General features: G+C 38.2%; 1 protein-coding gene across 1 annotated transcript; it reads left to right on the forward strand.

The window, feature by feature from the left end:
* Positions 1–971: 971 nt before the first annotated feature.
* LOC122551894 (gamma-crystallin S-like) lies at positions 972–10386 on the forward strand. Its single transcript, XM_043694465.2, has 3 exons — positions 972–1089; positions 7183–7425; positions 9105–10386. Exons 1-3 carry the CDS (start codon positions 1081–1083, stop codon positions 9375–9377), a joined length of 525 nt encoding a protein of 174 aa, XP_043550400.1. The 5' UTR covers positions 972–1080; the 3' UTR covers positions 9378–10386.
* The last annotated feature ends 1876 nt before the right edge of the window (positions 10387–12262 follow it).

Genomic DNA, 12262 nt, shown 5'->3' on the forward strand with positions numbered 1-12262 from the left:
TGCCTATCTCCTCTGACTCCAAGCTCAACTTCCCACTACTGTTCTTGATTGACCCTAATCTTATTCCATTCATTCCTTTATCCCTTATATACCTTAATGTTTAATAATATTCCATTTAAAACACATCAGACACAAGAAATTGGTTAAGGATAGTTAATTCATAAGAACAAATAGATGTAGCACAATTACCACAAGTCTTTGTCAACTGAGCGCTGTCTGAAGTCAGAAAACTAAATTAAGGATCTGCAAAATAAAAAGAGGCAAGAATCTATTTTGATCACTAGCTTTAGCATAATATAAGAACTAACCTTACAAAAGCCAATATTTATTCCGCATCTGTGTTTTGTTTTTCCCCCTTTCTTGAAGCTGTTGACTTTCTTATGAAATATAATTACACTGTCTTTCAGTATTTATCAGGGTTCTTGTTCTACTACTACTAAGCTTGACCCTGTCCCATTCAGGGATGAACACACTACTTGTTATTTATCAGGATGATGCAATGTTTAATAGATTGTCTTTACAATGTCCCAATGATAAATACAACAAACAATATGCAATAAATTTTTTCAGATTTTTGCAGTTAATGATAATAAGCTAAACTCTTCCCCCACCCGCCCTGGTCTCCAAGGCCAATTTTTTTCTCTGCTGAAGACAAGCAGCTCCCCACAGACCAACTAGAGATTGAAATTGTGAGTTTCATTGATGTAATTTTTACCGAAGAGTTTACCAAGACATCTGTTCAGAGTTTTGATTTTGATCAGCAACTTGATTGAAACAAATTGCTCCAATTATTCTTATCCTGGATTATTGGCATGCTTTTATTTGACTGATTCAGCAAAGCTGGTAAATTTATCCATAACAATAGTCCAATGGACCGAACAAACGGTTAGGGGGAATTCACGCTCTAGTTATTTTATTATCCCATCAGATTTTCTAGAAAGTTTGCTGGATTCGAAATGACTGACTCGATATTTTGATCTGATTTCCATGACAAAAGGATGATATCCTGTAAATCCGGCAGTGTATAAAAGCAGTTTCCATGATTTTCATAGATGCAACGATTAAACAGGGACATCCAAAATGGGGAAAGTAAGTAACACTGAACTACAATTTTGCCTGTTTTATTTTGCTTAGGTTATTAATCATAAATTACATAGTGATTAGATAGTCTGTCTTTTTGATATATCAGTAATCTCTGAAACTGATAGAAACATCTGATTTGAATTATTCAAATTGTGAGGGGTCTGGTCGGTGTAAATGCGGAGAAAATGTTCCCACTAGTGAACACTAAGGGCGCAGATTTAAAGCATTTTAGTAAAAGGATAAAACAAATATTAAAGAAAATCTTTTTCCATACAGGGAATCGTTAGCATGTGGAATGCATGCCTTAGAATGTGGAGTAGGCAGTTTTGATTGATGGATATAAAGAGGAATTTGTTGGTTATTTGAAAAGGAACAATGTGTAAGATAATGGCAATCTGCTTACTCAAAGAGCCAACACTGAGATGGTGGGCTGAATGGCCTCCTGAACTGTAATAATACTGTGATTCTGACAAACTGTTTTCAATGTGGTCACCCCTTAGCTGAGGTGTAATCAGGTAACAACGCTGAAGAAGACAAAGAACTGTAGATGCTGGAAAACTGAAACAAAAAACAGAAATTGCTGGAAAAACTCACCAGGTCTGGCAGTTTCGGTGAAGAGAAAACAATTAAATATTTTGGTCAAATGACCCTTCTTCAGACCTATCAGCAGTTAGGAAAAGGTGGTATGTATGCTGAAGATGGAATGGGAAAAGGAGTAAGCCAATAGATGGGGACGAAACACAGACAGCGGGAAAGACAGGCAAAGGAATGAATAAGGGTAAGTGAGGGAGAAAAAAGGCTGATAATGGGGGCAATACGTAGATGAAAATGGTTTGGTTTTGCTGAATACAGCCCATGTCATAACAGGACCAGCCGTGTTGGGGTGGATAAAAAGACATAGAGGAAGGTGTTCAGATTGTAAAAAGGTTGAACTCAATATTGAGTCCAGAAAACCGTTGCATGTGGAAAATGAGATTAGATTAACAGAGCAAACACTTTCCTTTTCCTTGTCCCATGACAAATTGAGCTTGCTGACGGTTAAAGCTGTGTTTGAAAACATGCTGACATGTTTGTTTGAATGTTCCTTTTTGTAAGGATTAGAACCTGCAAAGCTAACTAAGATGTTTTGATGGGATTCAGGTAAGAATGAAATTGTTGGTGCACATGTTGCCTAGCATGTGAATGGCTGTAAAAAAGACAACCGTTCACGTTTTATCCACAAATGCACAGCCAAGTGGGGCAGTAATGACAGTATTAAGTCTAAAACTTATCAGAAAGAATGTATGCTGGGGAGAAAAGGATTGTGTTCAGTGGAATGCCCATCAGAGGAGGCCAGCCTGCTTCCATTCACGTGAGAAATAATGAGTAGGATTACCAACCTTTGCTTTGATCTCAGGATCCAAAAAGTTAAGGATTGGGATCCATTGTTCTGATTACTTTCTAATTTAAGAGCTTTTGTCTCTTGCAGTTTTACTTTTAGTGATTTCTAAACTGCCAGACAGGATTGCAGTACAATATTGAGCCAAGACTACCTCCGAAGGATCTAAACCGGTTGTTCCAAAAATGTGTTTTTCTTTAATCTCTTTCTTGTACTCTGCAGTTTGAATCAGGCTGACAAAGGTTGAAAGCTTCAACTTGCTGCAGTTCACTTCTGTGCAGTCAAGCAAGAGTGAATGCCAGCAAAGGAGGTGGAGAAATAAAGTAGAAAATTGAAGAGGAGAAAAAGGAAAACATCGAAGCAGCTCTTCATCCCCATCTCCATATTTTCCTTTGGGAATCATTATCTGGATTTTGCACTATTTAACGATAGAGTTTTAACTTTCAAGTGATAACTCTGCTCTTTCATTGGTTGTCTATAGAAGGTCCCATGCCACATTTTCAGTTTCCTGGCTAAAGTTTACCACTCAATCATGATCAATAAAACAGGCATTGAGTCCTGATAACAAAAGTATAGTGGACGCCCAGAGATCTGAAATGAAGAGTGTTGGAGGAACTCAACGTGGAGAAAGTGTAGTTGCTGGAGATCAGAGTCAAAAAGTGTGTTGCTGGAAAAACACAGCTGGTCAGGCAGCATTCGAGGAGCAGGAGAGTCAATGTTTCGAGCATAAGCTCATCCTGATGAAGAGATTATGCTCGAAATGTTGACTCTCCTGCTCCTCGGATGCTGCCTGACCAGCTGTACTTTTCCAGTACCACACCTTTTGACAAGGAACTCGACATGTCTGCCAATCTCTGTGGAAAGGAGAACAAAATTGGTGTTTTGAATCCAATAATACTCTTCTTTGGAAATAATCTATTCATGATTACATTGTTGCTTTAAGGGAGCTTGTATGTAAACTGTCTGTGTGTTTCCTGTATTGACATTAACAATAGTATACATCAAAAGTATTTAATTTGGCTGGAAAGCACCTTTGGATTCCCTGGGGATGAATTCAAGTCTTCATTTTCTTTTAATATAAAGAGACCTACATGCACACAAAATTCTTAAGGTGACTGGATGAGTTGATAAAGATTTTAAAATAGCACAAGACAGAGGTATAGAATGCAAAAGCCAGACAGTGATAGCATAAGTCACCAGATAGACCTCATATTGCATCTAATTCAGATTACCACACTTCAGAAATGATTTTAAAGTCTTTGATGCAGAGATTTATCAGAAATGTGCGAGGAATCAGGAATTTGGTTCAATGAAGGTTATAGACTATCTGAAATTATTCTGTTTAGTCATTTTTAAAGTTATAATGTAAAGTTTGTGAGGATTGTGTGATTCATGTGCACATGGAATTTCAAAAGGTGTTTGATAAGGTATCACTTGCTAGGCTTATTAGCAGTATTGAATCTGATGTTCGTATAGTGCTGCATGGACACAAATCTGTCTCAGAGAGAAGCAGTGAAGGGATGTTTTCCAAATTGGAAGGAAGCATGTGCAGTCATATAGTCCAGGGGCTATAGTTGGATGTACAGGCATCTACTAAAGGTTCTCAGATGGCATGCAACTTGGAACTACAGCAAGCAGTGATCTGGAAATAGAATTCAGAAAGTCATTGCCATGAGCCTACCCATTTCACCTGTCTAACAGAATTTAACATAAAGGAGTGATTCATTTGGGCAGTAAGAATTAGGTGGGGTAGTTTAATATAAACAATCATGTTTTAAAGTAGATTCAGAAAGGAGTTACCCTGGGATGTGTAAACACAGGTCTTCGAAGGTGACAAGACAAATTGAAACGTTCGATTAGATTAGATTAGATTACTTACAGTGTGGAAACAGGCCCTTCGGCCCAACATGTTAGAAAAGAATATACAAGATCCATGGCTTTATAAATAAAGGTCCAGAATTGCAAGGATGTTATATTAAACTGTTATAAAACATTAAATTTGCCCTACCTCCAGAAATGTGACCAATTCTGGACAGTGCACTTAAGGAAGAATGTCAGGGCCTCGGAGATGCTTAGAGGTGATTTAGTAGAATGGTACTAGGGACTAACAGAGACCTCAATAATGTTGTTTTCTTAAAAGCAGAAAAGATTAAGAGAAGATCTGTTTTCAAAGTCTTGAAGGTTTGATAAACAGTAACTCAGAAGAAATTGTTTCCAGTGGCAGTAAAGCCAATGTCTAGTGGTCGCAGATATGATAAAATCAGCAAAAGAATGAGAGGCAATATAAGGAAAAATATTTATAAACTTCACAATATGATCTAGAAGGCAGGTTCAATATAAATTTCAAATGAATATACTGGACAAGGGAAAGAGCTGGGAGACAGCACTGATCACAGATATCATTCTGAATCTATGAAATTGAACTCTGTACCTGAAAAGCTGAGAGAAGTTGATTCAACAATAAACTTCAAAATTGTATTGGATCAACATTTTTAAAAGAGAATTTTCTTTAAGGCTACAGGGATAGAGGAGGGCAGTGGGACTAATTGAATAATTATTTCAGGCAGGATAAACCCAAATTGTGTCTTTTAATTCAGTTGTAGGATGTCGGTATTGTTGGCAAAACTAATATTTATTGCCATTTCCTAATTGCCCCTGAGAAGGAGGTGATGAGCTGCCTTCTTGAACTGCTGCAGTCCATATGATGGGATAGAGGAGCCCACAATGCTGTTAGGGATAGAACTCCAAGATATTGGCTCAATGACAGTGAAGGAATGACAATATAGATTCAAATTTAGATCAAAATTCCCTGTAATTGTTTTGGCTGTGCAGACCTCTGAGGTTTATGCATGGTGATGGTTTCTGGAAGCAGAAGCCATTCATTAATGATTTACATGGAGATTCCTAGTGCCTGTCCAGTCAAACAGCTTAAAGGGAATGTTGGTCAGAATAGTGTGTACCTTGGTGGGAACTTGCAAGTGATCGTGTTCCCATTGTATCTACTATCCTTCTGGATGGTAGAGGTAATCACTTTTTGTGAATTGTTAAAGTGAAACTTGTAGCTAGTATACAATGCTGCCACTGTGCATTGGTGAACATTGAAGGTGTCAGATGGGGCACCAAATCAAGTGGGCTGCATTGTCCTGAATGGTATCGAGCTTGAGTGTTACAACTGCAGTCAAATGGAAAGTAATCTATCACACTCCTGATTGTGTCTTTTAGATGATGGACAGGCTTTAAGGAGGCAGGAGGTAAATTAAACACTGCAAAACTTCCCACCTCTGACCTGCTCCTGTAGCCAGAGTGTTTATATTGTTAGTCTAGTTCAGTTTCTGGTCAATGGTAAACCCCAAGGAAGTTGATAGGTAAAAATTCAGAGATTGTAATACAATTAATTGTCAAGGATTGATGTTTGGATTCGCCCTTGTTGGAGACGGACATAATTTGACACTTATGAGCCACTTTTCGTCTAAACTTGGATGTTGTCTGGATCCTGCTGCAATTCACCATTGACCATTTCCATATTTGAGGAGCCATGGAAGATGTTGAATACTGAGTAATTAAAATGTATAAAATGTTTGTGATGAAGCAGATCAAGGATGAAACAATTGGTGATAGTTGAGCCCAGGACACCACCCTGAGGAAATCCTGCTGAAGTGTCCTCTGGCTGAGATGATTGAACTCTAATAACCATAGTCACCTTCGTTTGCATTATGTATGAATCCAAATCAGTGGATAGTTGATTCTTTGACTCTCATTTACTCCAATTTCAATAGGACTCCTTGATGCCACACTCAAATGCTGTCTTTATGTGAACAACAGTTTTTTGTCTGTGTTTGGACCAGGGGTGTAATGGTGTCAGATGCTGAGTGGCACTGATAGAACTCAATCTGGCCATCAATGAGCACTGATCCCTGAGTAAGTTTACCTTGATAAAGCAGTCAGTGACCTCTTTCATTACTTTGCTGATGATCTAGAGTAGACCAATGGGGCAGTAATTATCTCCTTAATGTGGATTGGACATATCTGGGCAATTTTCCACATTACTGGGTCGATGTTTATTTTGTAGCTGTACTGGACCATCATATCTAATGGTGTGGCTAGTTTGCACAAGCCTTCAGCACTATTTCTGGAATGCTGTCACAGCCCATTGCTTTTGCCCTTTTCCAGTATCTTCATCCATTTCTTGGTATCACATGGAGTGAATCAAGTTGGTTGAAGGTTGCCTCCTGTGATATTTGGAACGATAGTAGGAGGCTGAAGAGACTTCTGTGTTGTATGATTCTATAACAAACCATGTTGATCTTAGAGAGCTACATCTGCAGTGAGCGGTAGTAACTACCTGTGAGCCAGGAGACCCAGGTTCAAGTCCCTTCTGCTCCAGAGGCATCGTAACAAGTCTGAGCAGGTTGATGAAAAAAAAGCTATTTCTGTAGTGTTGTCCCAGGTTAATTTCAATATATACCAGAGTAAATATAAAAGTAGTAACTTTTTAAATCAAAGCCTGTAATATCTTAGAATATATAAAAAAATTGTATTCAATAAAGATAAATATTGTGAGTTTCAAACACTTGCATATCTTTTATTTAGGCATGTTATATTCATAGAAATTATACAAGACTCTTCAATGGTTTTGAATAACTGTTACTAAACATGGAACTGGAAAAGAAATCATCTTAATTAAAACAAGTTCAATTGTTCTTTTTAATCCGCAAATGTAGATCACTTTCTTTGAAGAGAAGAACTTCCAGGGCCGTCACTATGAATGTGACAGCGATTGTGCAGATTTTCACACCTCCATAGCCCATTGTAACTCAATCAAAATTGAGGATGGGGCCTGGGCAGTGTACGAGAAACCAAACTTCACAGGGTACTTGTACGTTCTTACCAAGAAGGAGTATCCCGACTATAAGACCTGGATGGGTTTTAATGATCGTATTGCTTCATGCCACAAGATCCAACTAGTAAGTTTGTTCATTAATGTGCAACTACTAAACATTTGACCAACATTTACAACAGTGGGCTAGTTGAAATATATGTTTTAAACTCAAATATTCTATTCACTGCATATAACTAAACAATTACGCAACTAAGCTAGTTTTAGAATACTGTGATACAGGTTATGTTTGCCTTCTCTCAGTGTACAAGTTGAGAATCAAATGTTATGCCCAATAATTTTTAATCTTTGAAAACACAAATAACATGTTTAATTGCAAATAGACAAGACCATGCCATTTTGTCTATGAGAAAGAACAGTTTTAACTCAAGTATTTTTAATGTATATAATGAGTGATATATTTAATATATAATTCAACAGAACATGTTTTCAGATTTAACCAACTTTTACATTGAGAGCTGATCAAAGCATGAGGAAAATTGATTTACATTCATCCTGTTTGTGGTGCGCCTAATTTTGCATAAAATTACAACCAGTATATGAGTAAAATCCTGTGAATGTTAAAAATCTTAAATATAAACAGATATTACTTGAAACAATCAATTTGGCTGGCATTCTTTTCCCTGGGGTGGGGGAATCCAGAACTAGAGAGCATAGGCTTAGGGTAAGAGGGGAAAGATAGAAAAGAGACCTAAGGGGCAACGTTTTCACGCAGAAGGTGGTGCGTGTATGGAATGAGTTCCAGAGGAAGCGGTGGAGGCTGGTACAGTGTTGGAGGCTGGTACAGTGTTGGAACCCCAGAGAGAAAACACTTAACCTGCATACGATTCTTCTGGGCAAAGTTTTGATCGAGCACTCCCTCAGCATGGGAATCCTCAGAGTACCCAAGGAAATTTGCATAGAAAACACAGCCACGTTTTATGGCACGAGCTGCTATTTTCTGGCAAGGTTTTAAAGGTCCTAAAACTTTTGAGTGTTGATTAAATGAGTAAAGAGAATGGGTGAATGTACTGGTGTGTAGTGGTAGGTAAGTAATGTGGATTGGGGTACTAAGTTGGCCAAGGGGTGAGATGAGGGGATGCTGGGAGTTTGAGAGACTTAACAATATTGTAATCCAGGAGATGGGCTAGGATTTTCTACATTTGGTGGGTAACTAACCAGATAGGTATGTTGGAACAGTATAAACTCTGACTCCAGCTGAATTGGAGACTTTTTTTGAAGGGCTTGTGAAGCGGGGAACTGTGTAACTGAAGTTCAAACTTCCATAAAGTTCCAACCTACACCTTGGGAGATTTGTACCTGATCTCTGACAATGGAGGCTGGGAAATATGAACCAATAATTTTGGAAATACAGATTTATTATTCCAACGTCGTTGCTAGTCCAGGTGATGTACTAACACAATACAGACAGTGAGATTCTGGTACAATTCCAGTTTGTATTGACTTGAGTGAGCCAGAGCAACAGTAGTGGTACTATACTCACCTCAGGTGTTCTGGATAAAGAAGGATAAAATCAACAGATTTTTGCTGTTGATTCCTACAGAATCTCTGCTGGGAATATGTGGATGTTAGATAAGAATAAGATCAGTTGTGCTATAATGTCCTTCATGTTTGGATAACCACGCTTACAGAAAAAATGAACCTGAGCAGGGGGGGGGGGGGGGGGAGAGTGCTAAACCAAGCCTTAAAGAGAGAAAGGGACAAACTGAGGTATTGTATTCATGATACTTGCTTTGTGTTTTACAGACAGGCACAGGCAATTACAAGATCAGAATCTGCAATAAGGGTGATTATGAAACACAAACTATAGAATATACAGACGACTGTCCATCTGTCTTTGAACAATTCCACATTCAAGATATTGATTCCTGCAGTGTCTTGGAGGGTGCATGGGTTTTCTACGAACTTCCAAATTATCGTGGAAGGCAATACCTCCTTGAGAAGGGTGCATATCAGAAAGCTGCAGACTGGGGAGCAAGCACCTCAACAGTGCAGTCTTTCCATCGAATCATTGTGTAATTAAAGAATCAGTAGTTTCTTTTTGCAGGTTTCAATTTATCGATTTAACTCTAAAGAACTTTTAAATAACAGTAAAATAGTACATTAGATGTCTTTATCTTAGAGGAAACCTTGCTGAACATAAAATGGGTCAAGTTTTCATTTTGGGTATAACTGGGAAATTCTACCCAAAATGTGCTCGCAATTGCACTGGTTCGGTTACACCTCAAATTTCTTTTAAAATATATTTGCATGATCACAAATGCAAAATCTTCCATGAAGCAGCACAAGGGTTTCTTTTCCATTTGCTGGCATTCCTACATAGATTGAAGCCAGTGTATCTTTTGCAAAATGACTGAACCCGCAAAACAAGCTCACTACCACCTGCTCAGTGCTCGTGTTGCCAGTGATGCTCACATCCCAGGAATAACTATATTAAGAAGTTCTCCACCTGTGAGTAAACATAGTTAAAAAATGACAAAATGGCATTTAAATGCCAGATCAAATTCATTTTTTACTCGTACACCTACTCAGAAAATGTTGGATTGGATTGATATGAATTTTTTTTTAAACATGCTAAGCAATAAATCAATGCCTGAGAAAATAAGTGCTACATGAAGAGTCTTCCTGACCCAATGCATTTGGCAGAATCTCTCACTTTTAATTTAGAAGCAGGCTGGATTTAGGGAACGTCCTGATGCAGGCCAATCGAACCTTGAGACAGCATGAAAAGATGTTGCAACCAGGGGCTTAGTGCTTTGTGATACAACAAATGTTAATCATTTCATAGTTATGCATAGTTTGTAAAAATGAATGGAAACTACCATGGTGTTCATTTTTTGGAACACAACTAAACCAATATCCTAATGTTTTGACTCTTAAAAGTGCATGCCATTCTATCTGCTAGATAAGTGCTTATTTAAGCAACACCAGGATCAACAACCTGCAATAGTAATGATGGGGTTTACTGAAATCAAAAAGCAAAGTTTGGAACTAATATATTGACAAATTAAAAAGTGTTTTCCTTGAATTAGGTTCTGTGCCTTTATTATTGTTAAGAATAGAATATATGCTCACCAGGTAATCTGATTTGACTCATTCTAGCAATCTGGACAAAGCTTCATAGCACATTTTTCTGTCAATGGAATTTATTACATGGAACTAAGCCACCAGTAACCAGTCGCTCTCAATTCATTCTGAAAAGCTTACTGATAGTCAAGCCCTACTGCTCCAAGGATTGTCACAAAAATTTAATCAAATAAGTTCTAAACTCTCCTGCCAGACTACCTCAGGTTAATGAAAACACTGACCAGGTGCCTGTATTTAGTATAATACTTAAAATATTACAAATAAATCATTTCTAACCACATGGAAACAAAAAGCAAAGTATCAATTATAACTCAACTTAAACTTTACCCCTTCTTAAATCCTAACACAGACATGCAGACAGACAAACAAAAAATGTTACAGTGGAAAGCATTTTTTAAAAAAGGGAACATAGTTCAAGAGCATGAGCTCACAGAATTCAATAAGGTGCCCCTATGCCTCTTCAGAGTGCTTCTGATCTCTAATCATCATCTTTTCAAGTCCTATCAGTTCTGTGCTGCAAACGCAGAGCAGTTAGCACATTAATTGCTCAGATTCTCAGTCACTTACTGGAAGCAACAGCTCACACGCAAACAGTGAGTGGGAACAGTTAGGTATCTTCTACCTCTGCTATTTTTCTACAAGGAGAGACAGGATACTTTCTTTTTAAAAGTCTAGAGGTGTAGCAGACAAAGGATTGCAATGAATTTCTGCAGGCAACCAAATTTGAACAGGATATTCCTTAGTCCCTTTCAGCTGAATCAAAAGCTTTTGAAAGGTCAAAGGAGGCTACACAGACATGGCTGCGGCTCCCTGCACTTTTTTAAAAAAAAACTGTCTTGCAATGAAGATCGTGTCCACTATGCCTCTTGAAGTGTTGAAATGGAATCTGCACTGACACTCTGATCAGATGTCTTCAGACATTGGGAGAAGGTAATTGAAAGGGATTTATGCAATGACGATGCTTAAAATGGACAACAGCAATAACCCTCTCTAGATAATGCAATCAGTCTCATCTCCGTTCTTAAAGATAGTCACAATTATGAATCTTGATATCTGCTGACATACTCTCAATTCATAGATTAGGGAGATGATATCATGTACATGAGCTGCATTTCAGCAGGAATTCCTTCTGCACTGGTGGCCTTGTTGGTTCTTACCTGCCAGATTGCCTTTATAACATCAAATCATGTTGGACTATACTGAGATAGTGACAGGTAGCTCACTGTGGAGTGCAGCTGATGGCACTAATATTAAAGACTGAACCTTGGTTGAGGAAATCAGAGTCATACAGCATAGAAAGAGACCTTTTGGTCCAACCAGTCCACGCTGACCATAATCCCAATCTAAACTGGCCCTGCCTGCCTGTGTTTGGCCCACATCCCTCCAAACATTTCTTATTCATGTTACTTATCAAAATGCCTTTTGAACATTGTAACTGTACCTGAATCCACCACTTCCTCTGGAACCACTAAGTAAAAAAAAAATGCCCTTCATATCATTTTAAAATCTTTCTCCTCTTACCTTAAAAATACGTCCCCTAGTCTTGTAATCTCTCCCCCTCAGGAAATGACACCTGCCATTCACCTTATCTATACCCCTCATTACTTTATATTCCTCCATAAAGGTCACTTCATGACCTCCTGTGGTCTCATGAAAAAAAATCCAGGCTGTCCAGCCTCTTGTTATAACTGAAACCCTTCATTTTCAGCAACATTCTGGTAAATCTTTACTGAACCCTCTCCAGCTTAATGATATCCTTCCTATAATAGGGAGACCAGAAGTGGACATAGTGCTCCTTCAAATGAGTGTGTTGCCAC

Source organism: Chiloscyllium plagiosum, unplaced genomic scaffold, assembly GCF_037043375.1.
Source record: "Chiloscyllium plagiosum isolate Xiang-an unplaced genomic scaffold, Cpla_swu_hap1 HiC_scaffold_7, whole genome shotgun sequence".
Taxonomy (NCBI): domain Eukaryota; kingdom Metazoa; phylum Chordata; class Chondrichthyes; order Orectolobiformes; family Hemiscylliidae; genus Chiloscyllium; species Chiloscyllium plagiosum.